We start from the raw sequence: 17,632 nt of genomic DNA on the forward strand, positions 1-17,632 counted from the left end.
ACATAAGGGAGGCTCTGAGTCAGGGGTACATACGTCACTCAAAATCACCAGCCGCCTCAAGCTTCTTCTTTGTGGCCAAGAAGGACGGAGGGCTGCGTCCATGCATCGACTACAGGGTCCTAAATAACGGTACAGTAAAATACCGATATCCCCTTCCTCTGGTACCAGCCGCTTTGGAACAGCTCCGAGAAGCTAAAGTCTTCACTAAATTGGACCTCCGCAGCGCGTATAATCTGATAAGAATACGTGAGGGGGACCAATGGAAGACAGCATTCGTGACCCCTACTGGCCACTATGAATATGAGGTCATGCCTTACGGTCTGGTCAACGCCCCCTCCGTATTCCAAAACTTCATTCATGAAGTCCTCCGGGAGTTTCTTCACCACTTTGTAATAGTGTACATAGATGACATCCTCATTTACTCCCGGAGTGAGGCCGAACATCGCCAACACGTTGCGGAGGTCCTACACACATTGAGAGAACATCACCTCTACCTCAAAGCGGAGAAATGCTCATTCCACCAGAAGTCGATTCATTTCTTGGGATACATCATTGACCAAACCGGTATACGTATGGATGGGAAGAAAATTGAGGCTGTTCTATCCTGGTCAGAACCCACTTCCATTAAGGAGCTCCAGAGGTTTCTTGGGTTTGCTAACTTTTATAGACGGTTTATCAAGGACTACAGCAGGATTACATCACCTCTCACTAATCTCCTCAAGGGTAAACCCAAAGGACTGGAGTGGACCAAAGAAGCAGCCGCAGCCTTCCGCCTTCTTAAGAAGGAGTTCACAAGGGCCCCACTCCTGACTCATCCTGACCCAAATCTTCCTTTCGTGGTGGAAGTGGACGCATCCACCACCGGCGTCGGGGCAGTATTATCCCAACATCATGATACACCGCCCCGACTGCATCCCTGTGCCTATTTCTCTCGGAAGTTGAGCCCGGCGGAGCAGAATTACAGCATAGGAGACAGGGAGCTTCTAGCAATCAAGCTAGCCTTGGAGGAGTGGCGTCACTGGTTGGAGGGAGCCAAACATCCGTTCCAGGTGATCACAGATCACAAAAACCTCCAATATATCAAAGAGGCCAAGAGACTATGTCCACGTCAAGCCAGATGGTCACTTTTCTTCTCACGTTTTGATTTCTCCATTTCCTATCGTCCAGGACCCAAGAATCTAAGAGCAGACGCTCTCTCTCGTTTACACGAGCATCACGATCATGAAGAACTCCCAACGAAGATTCTTCCCGAACACATCTCCATTTGTCCGATCACCTGGAACGCTCCTCCAGTCGTTGCCACTCCGGAAGCCCCTGCTCCGCCGGGATGCCCTCCTCATCGGCAGTTCATACCACCTGAACACCGGGTAGATCTGATCCACTCCTTACATACCTCGCTAGGCACTGGACATCCAGGGATCAACAATACTCTCTCGCTAGTATCCCAACGATTCTGGTGGCCAAACATGGCAAGGGATGTGAGGCAATATGTTCAGGGCTGTAAGGACTGTGCCCAATCCAAGAGCCCACGTCATCTACCCGCTGGAAAGCTCCATCCCTTGCCGATTCCGAACCGTCCCTGGTCACACCTAGGAGTGGACTTTATCACTGACCTCCCCTCGTCAGAAGGTAATACCTGTATTCTAGTCATCGTAGATAGATTCTCAAAGTTTGTCAAACTAATCCCTCTGAAAGGTCTTCCCACAGCCTTTGAAACAGCCGACAATATCTTTAATCAAGTCTTCAGGTCATTTGGTATTCCAGAAGATATTGTGTCGGACAGAGGTCCACAGTTCATCTCACGTCTATGGAAAGCCTTCTTCAAGCTCCTAGGTGTGGCCGTCAGCCTCTCTTCTGGATATCATCCCCAAACCAACGGGCAGACAGAGAGGAAGATTCAGGAGGTGGGACGGTTCCTGAGGACCTTCTGCAGTGGTCACCAGAGCTCCTGGAGCCAGTATTTGGGCTGGGCAGAATATGCCCAAAATTCACTGCGGCAACCCCTCCACCGGACTCACGCCATTCCAGTGCGTCCTGGGCTTCCAACCACCGCTCTTTCCCTGGGATGGCGAACCATCTGATGTCCCCGCAGTGGATCACTGGTTCCGGGAGAGCGAGAGAGTCTGGGACGAGGCTCATCAACATCTGCAGAGGGCAGTCCGTCGAAGCAAGGTAACCGCCGATAGAAGAAGGTCTGAAGAACCCAGATACACACCCGGACAAAAGGTGTGGCTATCCACCCGGGACATACGCATGCGACTGCCCTCTCGCAAGTTAAGTCCCCGATTTGTTGGTCCCTTCACCATCGTGGAACAGGTTAACCCCGTCACCTACAAACTACAATTACCCTCTCACTACCGTATTCACCCTACATTCCACGTATCACTCCTGAAACCCTATCACGATCCTGTTCTTCCCTCCACAGAGCCTGACCACGAAGAGGAACCCCCTCCTCCACTGCTCCTAGAAGAAGGAGCCGTCTACGCAGTGAAGGAGATCTTGCGTTCCCGACGTCGTGGTGGCCAGTTGGAGTACCTGGTGGACTGGGAAGGGTACGGCCCCGAAGAAAGGACATGGGTTCCCAGAGCTGATATTCTCGATCCTAGTCTCATGGTGGAGTTTCATGAGAGCCACCCTGAGTTCCCAGCGCCTAGAGGCAGAGGGAGACCACCACGGCGTCGGAGGTGTCGGCCCTCAGGAGCGGGCCCTGGGGAGGGGGGTACTGTCACGGATTGGTCAGGCTCTCACGATCCCCACTCACGAAGATCACCATCACCTGACTTCTAATGAGCACACAGCTGCATCACATTCACGAGCACCAGATAAAAGCACAGCACTCCAGTCGCTCATTGTCCGGGCTCGTCTCGACGAAAGCGGACAACTGAGCGACCACTCAGCGTAGTCATCCTCAGCTAAAACAAACGCTTTACTTACCTGTTCTCTTTGTATTCCTCCTAGTCTTCCTGGTCCACCCGAATCGTCCTGTCTTCCAGTCCTTCCAAGTCTGTGTCATCCTCTGTCAGCTGTATCTGGTGTGTGCTGTCCATCCTCGTGTATTCCTGTTACCCAGCCACGGAGGAAAAGACCCCAACATCATTCCTGATCCTCCTGGCTATCCTTCATGTGCTCCTTGTTGTCATTTAATAAACACCCTAACGTTTCCTTACCTCTGTCTCCTGTCCGCTTCATAACACATGTGATGGAGGAATCACCTGTTCCCATTTGATAAGAATAGCTGGTCTAGCTAAAGAGTAGAAGCAATAACCTGGCGAGATGCAGCAGTCAAGTCAACTCTCTCTGAAATACCAGAAAGGGCTGTCAAGGGGTTAGAGTCTAGATTTATGTTAATAGATTTATTAAGTGTGTCAAAAACACTGGACCAGAAATTTTTCAATTGAGGGCAACTCCAGAACATATGGAGATGGTTAGCAGGAGATTGCTTACAACGATGACAGGCGTCATATCAGGGAAAAATTTGGCATTGGTTAAATGAGCTCTATGGAGCACCTTACATTGCATTAGGCCATGTCTGGCGCATATAGAAGAGGAGTGGACCATCTTTAAAATATCCTCCCATTATTCTTCTGTAATATCAACACCAAGGTCATTTTCCCAAGATTCTTTGAGAGAAACTATAGGGTTTTCATTTAGTGTACTTATTAAATTATAAATTGCTAGCTTTTTTATTTTTAACATATTTTAAAGAGGAAAAAAGCCAGCACAGGCTCATTCTGAAAACGTAGTCCCGTGGACCTTCTGGAGACCGCAAAATACGTCCCTGGAGGTACGTATAGCTGCAGTTTTAGTTTTCACGAATCCACGAGAGGCCGCTCTGTGTGCTTTTCCGTATCTTGAATGTCTCTTGCGAGCGCCGTTTGCGCCCGCGATGTTTTTGCGCAAACTCACCAGAGTCCGCTGTCGGACAGTAGTCCGTCTGACTGACTGAACGATTGCCTCGGCGACCGGCCAATCGACTGACCCCCCCTCCTCCTTCCCTGAACCCAACCAATTTTATAGATTGACCCGCCCCCCCACTTACTTCCCTAAACCCAACCGACGGTTTACAAAAGCCATCCAGAAAAAGAAAAGCCCTCGTCTGATTTTTACCACGTTTTTGGATTTCACCGCATTCTCACCCTGTTATTCACTCATTCATTTTATTTTTTGGATTCTGTCTCACCTGATTTTTGGAACCGCTCTACCCTGGACTCAAACCCAGTCACCATCATCATGGTCAAGTCCTCTCTGCATCTCAAGTCCGCCGACGTACACGACGAGCTAACTGGACAAACTAGTTGCGGTGGGAAAGCTCTCCACGCGAAGGTAAGCAGTCAGCCGGTAAGCGCTAAAAGAAACGGCATCACACCGCCCCGCAGCGTTCGCTTAAAAAACTAAATGCAGCCATACGCACCTTCCGGGATGTATTTCGCGGTCTCCAGAAACATCCGCTGGACTACGTTTTCAGAATGAGCCTGTGTTGAAAAAAGCACAACCTTAACTCGTGTTTCATGGTGACTTTAAAGCAGAAGACTGAAATATTCCAGAGAACCTTATCTGCAACTATTTGTGTGTGTACCAGCAAATCCAGGAGCTGGAGGCCACTCTGTACAACGCATTACAGCAGGATAAAGTGATCAAATACGGCGAGCCTCTGGACGAGCTGCAGAAGGACGAGTTACGCACGGCTGTGGAGAAACTGCGCAGACAGATGCTGCGCAAGAGCCGAGAGTACGACTGTCAGGTGCTGCAGGAGCGCATGGAGCTGCTCCATCAGGCCCATCAGGTGACACACACAAACTCAGTCACAGAAGAGCTATAATCAGGGCTTTTGTGCTTATAATTATCATTGATAAACATTAAAAGAGACCTATTAAGAGACCCATTACAGATATAAAGTAAGTCTCTGATGTCCCTAGCGCAGGAGTCACCAAACTTGTTCCTGGAGGGCCGGTGTCCTGCAGATTTTAGCTCCAACCCTAATCAAACACACCTGAATGACTTAACCAAGGTCTTACTTGAAACACCCAGTCAGGTATGTTGAGGCAAGTTGGAGCTAAGGCTTGTAGGGATACCAGCTCTCCAGGACTGAGATTGGTGACCCCTGCACTACAGTATGTATGCAAAGTTTCATACCAACGCTTTAAATTCATATGAGATTGTGCTCTGTTCAAAAGAGGGCGGGGCTACAGATGCCTGTGTGTCAGCATAGTGGCAGATTCAAATACACCACTAATATCCTATGCTAATGAGGAAGAGATGGTCACTAGTGGGTGGGGCTTTTCCCCTCTAATGACTTGTACAAATGGAGAATGTTTATCAAGTCTGAATACAAACAATAAAATTAATACATTTTACCATTAGAAGCTGCTTATATTCACACACTGTTATTCTCAAACTGTGTTTGACCACAGTACTATGTTATCTACAACTATATAATAAACCACAGTTTACTGTAGTAAAAACTAAATTATATTATAGTAATTTTTACAGGTCACTATAGGTAATACTATATTGTGTTGTAGCAATCATTAATAAAGTGTGGCAAGGACTAACATATATGAAGTACAGGGGCGTAGCAATCGGAGGACGGGGGGATCCGTCCCCCTCACTTTTAGAGACATACCATTTAGAAACAGGTGATTAATAATTATATGAACATATGATCTCATACAGTCGTCCCCCCCACTTTTAAAATGTCCGCTACGCCCTTGATGAACGATAATACTTTTTACTAAAGCAGCATTAGCATGGTTAAAAACACTAGTTTTTATCATACATTAATGTAGTATTTTTTCATGTGCGTACATAAGGAAACCAAGGTTGTAACAGTTTTGGATTTGTCATTAGTTTTAGTTTTTATTTAGTTTTGACTTTTTGTTTTCAAATTCAGTTCGTTTTAATTAATTTTTAGAGGCAGATTCACTAGTTTTTATATTTTGAAATTGTTTAGTTTTAGTTTAGTTTGTATTAGTTTAAGTGTTAGTTTTTTTAAAATAAGGATATTTGTTAGGTACAAGATTCAAAATCATCAAAATAAATATTGTATTAAAAACTCAGTTTCAGTTAGTTTTGTCTGTACACAATACAGTTTCAGTTAGTTTTGTCTGCACACAATACAGTTTCAGTTAGTTTTGTCTGCACACAATACAGTTTCAGTTAGTTTTGTACGTACACAATACAGTTTCAGTTAGTTTTGTCTGCACACAATACAGTTTCAGTTAGTTTTGTCTGTACACAATACAGTTTCAGTTAGTTTTGTCTGTACACAATACAGTTTCAGTTAGTTTTGTACGTACACAATACAGTTTCAGTTAGTTTTGTACGTACACAATACAGTTTCAGTTAGTTTTGTCTGCACACAATACAGTTTCAGTTAGTTTTGTCTGCACACAATACAGTTTCAGTTAGTTTTGTCTGCACACAATACAGTTTCAGTTAGTTTTGTACGTACACAATACAGTTTCAGTTAGTTTTGTCTGTACACAATACAGTTTCAGTTAGTTTTGTCTGTACACAATACAGTTTCAGTTAGTTTTGTCTGCACACAATACAGTTTCAGTTAGTTTTGTACGTACACAATACAGTTTCAGTTAGTTTTGTCTGTACACAATACAGTTTCAGTTAGTTTTGTCTGTACACAATACAGTTTCAGTTAGTTTTGTCTGCACACAATACAGTTTCAGTTAGTTTTGTCTGCACACAATACAGTTTCAGTTAGTTTTGTCTGTACACAATACAGTTTCAGTTAGTTTTGTCTGTACACAATACAGTTTCAGTTAGTTTTGTCTGTACACAATACAGTTTCAGTTAGTTTTGTCTGCACACAATACAGTTTCAGTTAGTTTTGTCTGCACACAATACAGTTTCAGTTAGTTTTGTACGTACACAATACAGTTTCAGTTAGTTTTGTCTGCACACAATACAGTTTCAGTTAGTTTTGTACGTACACAATACAGTTTCAGTTAGTTTTGTCTGTACACAATACAGTTTCAGTTAGTTTTGTACGTACACAATACAGTTTCAGTTAGTTTTGTACGTACACAATACAGTTTCAGTTAGTTTTGTCTGTACACAATACAGTTTCAGTTAGTTTTGTACGTACACAATACAGTTTCAGTTAGTTTTGTCTGTACACAATACAGTTTCAGTTAGTTTTGTACGTACACAATACAGTTTCAGTTAGTTTTGTCTGCACACAATACAGTTTCAGTTAGTTTTGTCTGCACACAATACAGTTTCAGTTAGTTTTGTACGTACACAATACAGTTTCAGTTAGTTTTGTCTGCACACAATACAGTTTCAGTTAGTTTTGTCTGTACACAATACAGTTTCAGTTAGTTTTGTCTGTACACAATACAGTTTCAGTTAGTTTTGTACGTACACAATACAGTTTCAGTTAGTTTTGTCTGTACACAATACAGTTTCAGTTAGTTTTGTCTGCACACAATACAGTTTCAGTTAGTTTTGTCTGCACACAATACAGTTTCAGTTAGTTTTGTCTGCACACAATACAGTTTCAGTTAGTTTTGTACGTACACAATACAGTTTCAGTTAGTTTTGTCTGTACACAATACAGTTTCAGTTAGTTTTGTCTGTACACAATACAGTTTCAGTTAGTTTTGTCTGCACACAATACAGTTTCAGTTAGTTTTGTACGTACACAATACAGTTTCAGTTAGTTTTGTCTGTACACAATACAGTTTCAGTTAGTTTTGTCTGTACACAATACAGTTTCAGTTAGTTTTGTCTGCACACAATACAGTTTCAGTTAGTTTTGTCTGCACACAATACAGTTTCAGTTAGTTTTGTCTGTACACAATACAGTTTCAGTTAGTTTTGTCTGTACACAATACAGTTTCAGTTAGTTTTGTCTGTACACAATACAGTTTCAGTTAGTTTTGTCTGCACACAATACAGTTTCAGTTAGTTTTGTCTGCACACAATACAGTTTCAGTTAGTTTTGTACGTACACAATACAGTTTCAGTTAGTTTTGTCTGCACACAATACAGTTTCAGTTAGTTTTGTACGTACACAATACAGTTTCAGTTAGTTTTGTCTGTACACAATACAGTTTCAGTTAGTTTTGTACGTACACAATACAGTTTCAGTTAGTTTTGTACGTACACAATACAGTTTCAGTTAGTTTTGTCTGTACACAATACAGTTTCAGTTAGTTTTGTACGTACACAATACAGTTTCAGTTAGTTTTGTCTGTACACAATACAGTTTCAGTTAGTTTTGTACGTACACAATACAGTTTCAGTTAGTTTTGTCTGCACACAATACAGTTTCAGTTAGTTTTGTACGTACACAATACAGTTTCAGTTAGTTTTGTACGTACACAATACAGTTTCAGTTAGTTTTGTCTGTACACAATACAGTTTCAGTTAGTTTTGTCTGCACACAATACAGTTTCAGTTAGTTTTGTCTGCACACAATACAGTTTCAGTTAGTTTTGTCTGCACACAATACAGTTTCAGTTAGTTTTGTCTGCACACAATACAGTTTCAGTTAGTTTTGTCTGCACACAATACAGTTTCAGTTTGTTTTGTCTGCACACAATACAGTTTCAGTTAGTTTTGTCTGTACACAATACAGTTTCAGTTAGTTTTGTCTGCACACAATACAGTTTCAGTTAGTTTTGTCTGCACACAATACAGTTTCAGTTTGTTTTGTCTGCACACAATACAGTTTCAGTTAGTTTTGTCTGTACACAATACAGTTTCAGTTAGTTTTGTCTGTACACAATACAGTTTCAGTTAGTTTTGTCTGCACACAATACAGTTTCAGTTAGTTTTGTCTGCACACAATACAGTTTCAGTTAGTTTTGTCTGCACACAATACAGTTTCAGTTAGTTTTGTCTGCACACAATACAGTTTCAGTTAGTTTTGTCTGCACACAATACAGTTTCAGTTTGTTTTGTCTGCACACAATACAGTTTCAGTTAGTTTTGTCTGTACACAATACAGTTTCAGTTAGTTTTGTCTGCACACAATACAGTTTCAGTTAGTTTTGTCTGCACACAATACAGTTTCAGTTTGTTTTGTCTGTACACAATACAGTTTCAGTTAGTTTTGTCTGTACACAATACAGTTTCAGTTAGTTTTGTCTGCACACAATACAGTTTCAGTTAGTTTTGTCTGTACACAATACAGTTTCAGTTAGTTTTGTCTGTACACAATACAGTTTCAGTTAGTTTTGTCTGCACACAATACAGTTTCAGTTAGTTTTGTCTGCACACAATACAGTTTCAGTTAGTTTTGTCTGCACACAATACAGTTTCAGTTAGTTTTGTCTGCACACAATACAGTTTCAGTTAGTTTTGTCTGCACACAATACAGTTTCAGTTAGTTTTGTCTGCACACAATACAGTTCTAGTTTTTTTAAACTCATTGAACAAAACTTGATTTTAAATTTTAGTTTTCGTTTTTTCATTGGTTTGCGTTAACTATAATTACCTTGGTGGAAATATTAATACAATATTTAATACACATCTTTAGTCAGTCCCACATGTATTGTAAGTGAAAAGTGGTCAAATTCACACCATTTACTACTGAATTATTACCTGCCTTTTATTAAGACATGAACTGTTTATTAGCACTTATAAAGTATGATCTCATTTTACTGTACATCCCTAATCCTAAACCCAACTAATACCCTACTAACTATTAATAAGCAGCCAAATAGCAGGGTATTGAGCTTATTAAGTCTTAGTTAATGGTTTATAAATCATTTGTTAAAAGCAGAATTTAAAATATAGTGTGAATGAAAAGTGAAATATAATACAAACACAGAAGATAATCTGCATTATAACCACTCATAAGGACGTTTGTATTTGTTGGTTTTGTGTGATATTGCTGTATGTTGATCTGATGCGATAGTAATAACATTCAGAAGAGGGAAGCAGATTATCAGCACATAACAAATTCTTTCTGTAAATCCCATGAGCTTTTTTATCCCCAATTTCATTTTCAAATGATTATACTGTTTATGTTCAAGCAAACACTCCACATTTTGTTTGTAATAGGCTCCTTTTACAAGTTCCCTAGAGTTAACAGCTGAGCTTTAACATTTCTGAATCCATTCAGCTGATCTCAGAGTCTAGTGGGAGCACTTTAAGCTTAGCTTAGCATAAATCATTGAATGGAATTAGACCATTAGCTTCATATGCAGACTTGAGAATGCAGCACTTGCTCAAAGTCCCAGAAATCATATCTACAGTTCCGATATAGAACTTGTTTATCTCTGAGATTTCCTAAATGAGTAGTAGAGGATGTTTAAATTGGACTGGCGGTGTCTGATGTGGGTTTTTGTGGATGCAGAGGATCAGAGACCTGGAGGATAAGACTGACATTCAGAGGAGACAGATTAAAGATCTAGAGGAGAAGGTAAGACACATGAGGATGCTTTATTTTAGAGAGGATCTTCTGCTGGAATGATCACGTCTGTTCTGATATTGTGTATTTTCCTTTATCCTGAAACCCTAAATAATACATGTCTTTCTTTCTTTCTTTCTTTCTTTCTTTCTTTCTTTCTTTTTTCTCTCTCTTTCTTCCTTACTTTCTTTCTTTCTTTTTCTTTCTTTCTTTTTTCTTTCTTTCTCTTTCTTTCTTTCTTTCTTTTCTTTCTTTCTTTCTTTTTTCTTTCTCTTTCTTTCTTTTCTTTCTCTCTCTTTCTTTCTTTCTTTCTTTCTCTTTCTTTCTTTGTTTCTTTCTTTCTTTCTCTTTCTTTCTTTCTCTCTCTTTCTTTCTTTCTTTTTCTTTCTTTCTTTCTTTCTTTCTTTCTTTCTTTCTTTCTTTTTTCTTTCTCTTTCTTTCTTTCTTTTTTCTTTCTCTTTCTTTCTTTCTTTCTTTCTTTCTTCCTTTTTCTTTCTTTCTTTCTTTCTTTGTTTCTTTCTTTCTTTCTCTTTCTTTCTTTCTCTTTCTTTCTTTCTTTCTTTCTTTTTCTTTCTTTCTTTCTTTCTTTCTTTCTTTTTTCTTTCTCTTTCTTCTTTCTTTCTTTCTTTTTTTTCTTTCTTTCTTTCTTCTTTCTTTCTTTCTTTCTTTCTTTCTTTCTTTCTTTCTTTCTTTCTTTCTCTCTTTCTCTCTCTCTCTCTGTGTCTTTCTTTCTTTCTTTCTTTCTTTCTTTCTTTCTTTCTTTCTTTCTTTCTTTCTTTCTTTCTTTCTTTCTTTCTTTCTTTCTTTCTTTCTTTCTTTCAGTTTCTATTTCTCTTTTTATTCTTCTCTCTTGCCTTTATTCTTTGGCCTTGATGTCTGTGACATCTCCTGCAGAGGTGAGTGAGGACCGTTTCTTCTTGCTTTCGTTCTTTCTGTTCTGGTAAAAATATTTGGCAACACTTCACTTGTTCGTAAGACTGTCATGACACCTTTATAATCATGCGTTTATGCTACCAAAACACTCTTATTCACTGTATGTATTTGTTTATATTTTATTAATTCATATTTTATTAATGCATAATAAGCAAGACATGCTTTTACAATGTATTTGCAGCACTCAAGTGTTTCAAGATTACCTCGGAAAAAACTCAAAAACTCATTGTGTTTGCATATTTGTGCCAGTCTGTCAAATAAAATAGCTTAGAACACTTTATAAAAAAGCTGAAAACCTGTAACCATTGACTTAAGCTGTAGGAAAAACAGATACTGTGGAAGTTAATGGGTACAGGTTTTTCGTAAAATCTCTTCCAAACAAAGAAGCTCATAAAGGTAGGAGTAAATGATGACAGAATTGTCATTTTTTGGGGTGGAGTGTTGCTTTAAAATGTTTTTATGTGAATGTTTATGCCTCAAAGTTAGTTTTTATAAGTAAAATAGTCATTTTACAAAAGTAAATTGTGCTGAAGCTGAAGTATAGTGACAGACCTGTACTGTGACGTACATCTGAAAGTAAGTGATGATAGGAAAATAAAAGTAGGTGGAGACTCGGTTGATTAACTTTTCAGAGGTGGCCATGGCTCTCAATTAAATGAGCTTTCGGTTGATCGTAAAGAAAAAAGTGCAGCATTAAAGAGGCAGACTAAAGAGGCAGAGTTTATGCAACATCATTTTCAACTAAAAACAACACTATTCTTGCAGTTTGGGCATTTTAATTAAATGACAACATAATTTCGGGGGATCTGAAAACATCTTTCAGAAGGTGCATCTGAAATCGCATAGATACTACATCTCAATTTACTTAATGACCATTGGAAATGTACATTCTGTTCAGTATGAAGATGAGTAGTAATTTGTTAGAGAAAGTAGTTAAAGTTTCAGAACTAATGACTGATCTTATACCCACCCATAAGTAAATATGCAGCCTATTATTTAATTACCTGACCCACAGATTAACAGCAGCCGCAGATATAACTGATAAATGATGTGCTCCTATTGTCCACTGTCAGCCATGTGACGGAACTCGTCGTGAAGATCGGGGAAAAAATAAAACATGCTAGACTTTCTGCGATAGTGTCTTAAACTATGCCACATTACACAAGTAGAAACGATCGAATCTTGTGTCATGACACTCGTTTGTCATTTACGACTCCCCACGACACCCTACGTCAAGGAAATCGTGCCAAAATCATGTGATCTGACAAGGGCTTAAGCTTATTTGCTTATAAGTTGTAGATTAGTTTGGAAGCATGTCGTAACATTTATTCATTCATTCATTTTATTTTCGGGTCAGTCCATTTATTAATCAGGGGTCGCCACAGCGGAATGAACCGCCAACTTATCTAGCATATATTTTACTCAGCGGATGCCCTTCCAGCTGCAACCCATCACTAGGAAACATCCATACACTCCTATTCACACACATACACTACAGACAACTTAGCTTATCCAATTCACTCATAGCGCATGTGTTTGGACTGTGGGGGAAACCGGAGCACCCAGAGGAACCCACGCAAACATGGGGGGAACATGCAAACTCCACATAGAAATGCTAAGTGACCCAGTCGAGGCTCGAACCGGCGACCTTCTTGCTGTGAGGCGACAGCACTACCGCCAAGTCCTAACATTTTAATAATATTTTGGCAAATTGAACGAAATGAATGAATTGACTCGAAAAAAGATTCGTTTACCTCGCTAAACGAGACTCAAAGGTCAGAGTCAGTAAAATGATCTGAACTTCCCATCACTAGTATCGGTTCAATACTCTGTATCGGCCGATACACTGAGCTTAGATATTGGAATCGGTATCGGGAAGGGGAAAAGGCTATCAGAACATTTCTAATGGTTTCTTATCTGCATATTTGTGTCTGCTTCAGAATTAGAAATGTAACGTTTTTGCTAAACTCTCAACATTTTCTCTCATGTTTTTGTCTCCACACACACACACACACACACACATACACACAGGATTTGAAGCAACCTGGAGCTGTCGCATGCAAACTTGAGTTGTCCGGTTGTAAAGACTCAAGGTGTATTAGTGGATCTTTTGTTTTGCTTGTGTGGAAGTGGGACAACTTTATTTGGGATCACCTGCTCTGGACTGGACCTTTGGATTAAACCGGGATGTTTGGAATCACACTTACAGATCAATACAAAGTCTGACACCGTCATCAACCCAGATTGTGGATTATCTCTGCCATGCAGAGACCTGCTTTTACCCCGTCTTTACTGCATCTGCCAACCCGCAAACCTCTTTCTTTCTCGCTCTGTCTTTCTGTTTCTCCTCCAACAATCACTTTGGGAAATTAAAAACGAACTGCTGGACAGGATTTATGGCTGCTGACTCAGGGCCTGTTGGTGCGGTGACTGTCGCAGGACCCCTTAGGAGAGGTGTCTTCCTCACTGCCTGAACAAAAAAAAGGACAAAGAGACAGACTGAGAGAGAAAGCAAGACCGTCCACTACAAACCATCCACACTGGCCGTTTCTGTTCACCCCTTGAAAGTTGAGTACACGACTGCCTGGTGGCTTTTACTTCTTATATTGGGCCTCATTCTTCTATCACAAACAAATGTGTCATGTAAATCATTCCTTGAGGCATATTTTACCCAAAAATGAAAGCGTACTCCCTATTTGGGCACCCTCAGGTGGTTACAAAGCTTAATGAGTTTCTTATTTATTCTCTTAAACACAAAACAAGATATTCTGATGAAAGTTGAAAACCTGTAACCATTGACTTCCATTGAAGGAAATACAGCGACATAGGCACATTGTGAAAATGTAGCCCTATATACATTTCTGGAGATGGCGAATTATGTAGCTAGAGGTACATATGGCTGCATTTCGTCTTCAAAACAAATGCTACGGGGGTGGTATGACGCCGTTCCTTTCCTTAGCAGTTTGTCCAGTAGCTTGACACATATGTCTGTGGACTTGAGACGCAGAGAAGAGTTGGCTAAGATGATAGGGTTCGAGTCCGGCAAAGAACGGTTCCAGAAAGCGTGTAAGACAAAAACAGAAGCCGAAAAATAAATAAACAAGTAAAAAACCAGGTGAGAATGTGGTAAAAATCAGGCGGCTTTTCTTTTTCTGCATTGCTTTTGAAAACACTGTTGGTTGGGTTTAAGGAAGTGGATGGACGCTGGTCAATCGATGCTTTTGAAAACATTATTTGTTGGGTTTAGGGAGGAGGAGTGTGGGTCAGTCAATCTGTCAGTCAGTCAGTGAGTCAGTGAGTCCACCCTCTGGTGGATTTACGTGAGAACAGCAGGCACAAATGGCACTCGCGAGAGAAATTTGAGATCTGAAAAAGCGTAAAAACGGCAAAAAAACGTAGCTCCTGGGATGTATTTGGCACTCTCCATAAATGTCTACAGCGGTACATTTTCAGAATAAGCCTGGGTTGAAAAACAGATACTGTGGAAGTCAATGGTTACACGTAAATCTTTTCTAAACAAAAAACTAATTAAGGTAGGAGTAAATGATAAGAGAATTTTCATTTTTTTGGGTGGACTGTCTCTTTAAAACGTTTTTATGTAAATGTTATTGCCTCAAAGTAAGTATTTATAAGTAATAAGGTCATTTTTAAAAGTAAAGTGAAGTGACAGACCTGTATTGTGACATACATCTGAATGTAAGTAATAATATGAAAATAAATGTAGGCGGAGACTTGGTTGATTGGCCTTTGAGAGGTGGGCGTGGCTCTCAATTAAATGAGCTTTTAGTTGAACGTAAAGAAAAAGGGGTGGAGTTCAAGTTTACTAAAGAGGCGGAGTTTATGCAACATCATTCATTTTCCTTTGGCTTAGTCCCTTTATTCATCAGGGGTCGCCACCACGGAATGAACCGTCAACTATTTCAGCACATGTTTTACGCAGCAGATGCCCTTCCAGCTGCAACCCAGTACTGGAACACACCCATACACACTCATTAACTAACATACACTACAGCCAAGTTTATTAAACTTTCCTATAGTGCATATGTTTGGACTGTGAGGGAAAGTGGAGCACCCGGAGGAAACACAGGGAGAACATGCAAACTCCAGACAGAAATGCCAACTGACCCAGCCGAGGCTCGAACCAGCGACCTTCTTGCTGTGAGGCGACGGTGCTAACCACTGAGCCACCGTGTCGCCTCTATACAACATCGTTTTCAACTAAAAACAACACTATTCTTGGTGTTTGGCCATTTTAATTAATTGACTACATCATTTTGGGGGGATCTGAAAACATCTTTCATAAGGTGCGTCCGAAATCGCATAGGCACTCCATCTGAATTTACTTAATGACCATTAGAAATGTACATTCTGTTAATATAAATATGAGTAGTGTGGATGTAAATTGGACGTACTACATCTATACGTTGGTATTATCAAATGATGCTTACTGTCATCATAATTTTACATCATGATTGTCATTGTGGCAACACCAAAGCTCAAGAAATATTATTTGAAAAGCTTTTGCATCGTGTGTGAATGAAATATATTTATAGGAACACTTTATTTTGAAAATAAAACTAATCTAAACCATTTTTGAATCCATTCAGCCGATCTAAGTGTCAGGCGGGAGCACTTTTAGCTTAGCTTAGCATAAATAATAGAATCGGATTAGACCATTAGCATCTCACTCAAAAATGGCTAAGGAGTTTTGTTAAATTTCCTATTTAAAGCTTGACTTTTCTGTAGTTACATCGTATACTAAGGACAAAAATGAAAAGTTGTTAGTTACGGAACTTTGCTGCTATACAATGGCTGCAGCAGGATCATTAATCAAAATTCCTTGATTATTATGCCAGAATGAGATCATATCAGGCTAGAAAATACCAACGTTTCATTTTCCTGAAGAATCAAGCTTTAAATATGGAAATTATCCAAACCTTTTGGTCATTTTTGAGTGAGATGCTAACGGTCTAATCCGATTCAATGATTTATGCTAAGCTAAGCTAAATGTGCTCCCGTCAGGCCTGGAGATCCCGTCAGACCAATACATAAGAATTCTGCTTGTGCTCTACATTCAGATTCTGCTTGTGGTGGAAGAATGAGGCCTATTGTCCAATAATATCCCACAATGATCAACAGTTCCTCCTCCTTCTGACTGCTGTGTAATATAAATGTTTGTTGATATGTACATGTGTCTCTAGTTCCTCCCCATGTGAATACACTTCTCCTCCTGCAGCTTGAGCAGTAGAGTCACTTTGCAGTTTAGACTTTATTCACGACTGTAAATTGCGATGTGTATTGTGGTGACGGCTGCAAGGTGAAATTGTTTCTCGACTGTGCCCTGTATTTAATCATCTCTTTCCCCAGAGCCTAATCCTTTTCTACTCTTTCAAAGGAAACAGCTGTAGAGTGACCAGCAGGACTTTCACTAACTGGTTTGTACTGAATGATCTTTCTAACTCCCTTTAACTGGCTGTGTCTCTGGCTTGTAAATATGTTTTTGGGGCATTCTGTATTATACCAGGTTTGGCTTCATTTCATTAAAGTCTAAATACCTCCTCAGAATTATGATCGCCTGTGCTTTTTCTCCTTCGCACATGTCTAAAACACACAAGATTTTGAATCACGGTAGAATATGATGTTTTTTTAAACCACAAACATTTTAATCTAGTGCCTCCATATATACAATTTATAATTAGACTTTATTGCATATGTTTATGTTAATCAAACTGCTGCATGATTAAAATGTAAAGTTCAAGGCGAGAGAGATGAGTAGAGTTGTGGTTATACAGTGATCAAATGTAGGATAGTTTGGGTCAACAGTCGTGAATGTTAGTGAGGAATTCAAATAATAAAAAAGTATGAACATTGCTCTTGTTTGACATGTTTGGACCCCCTTTGTGCTGCCCTTTTCTGTGCAGGAAAAAAAAGTGAACACATCTTGTTGCTGTCAGGGGAATCCTTGTACTGTATGTCCAAGAACGGCCGCTTTTCAAGATGAAAAACTGTATTTTTTAGATAAATAAACACTATGTGATATGGTAAAGTTGATACTACGACTGTGAGTAATTACTTAAAGTCAGCATGAAATAGAAGATTGTCCTTTTCCCCTATCGTGACGTACAAAAACTGCTGATAGCCCCATCCTAAAGCACAGATAGTCCTGTCCTAAAGCACTGATAGATCTGCCCTACCACCATCCTTAAGCACTGATAGCTCCAGCGTAAAGCACTGATTGCTCCGCCTTAAATGACTGATAACTCCGCCCTAAATTACTAATAGCCCTGCTTTAAAACACTGATAGTCCCGCCCTAAAGCACT

At 40.0% G+C, this 17,632-nt stretch overlaps 1 protein-coding gene across 2 annotated transcripts in view; it reads left to right on the plus strand.

Annotated features, from left to right (window-relative positions):
• The window catches only part of jakmip2 (janus kinase and microtubule interacting protein 2), a 62,572-nt gene extending 45,261 nt beyond the window's left edge, over positions 1-17,311 (plus strand). For both annotated transcript variants that reach the window (XM_056446624.1, XM_056446625.1), the window contains 4 exons: positions 4,580-4,783; positions 10,325-10,390; positions 11,201-11,274; positions 13,343-17,311. In XM_056446624.1, coding sequence (XP_056302599.1) covers positions 4,580-4,783; positions 10,325-10,390; positions 11,201-11,251 — 321 coding nt within the window. In that variant the 3' untranslated portion in view covers positions 11,252-11,274; positions 13,343-17,311. The remainder of the gene's footprint in view (positions 1-4,579; positions 4,784-10,324; positions 10,391-11,200; positions 11,275-13,342) is intronic.
• The last annotated feature ends 321 nt before the right edge of the window (positions 17,312-17,632 follow it).

The sequence above is a fragment of the Danio aesculapii genome, chromosome 21, assembly GCF_903798145.1.
Source record: "Danio aesculapii chromosome 21, fDanAes4.1, whole genome shotgun sequence".
Lineage (NCBI taxonomy): Eukaryota > Metazoa > Chordata > Actinopteri > Cypriniformes > Danionidae > Danio > Danio aesculapii.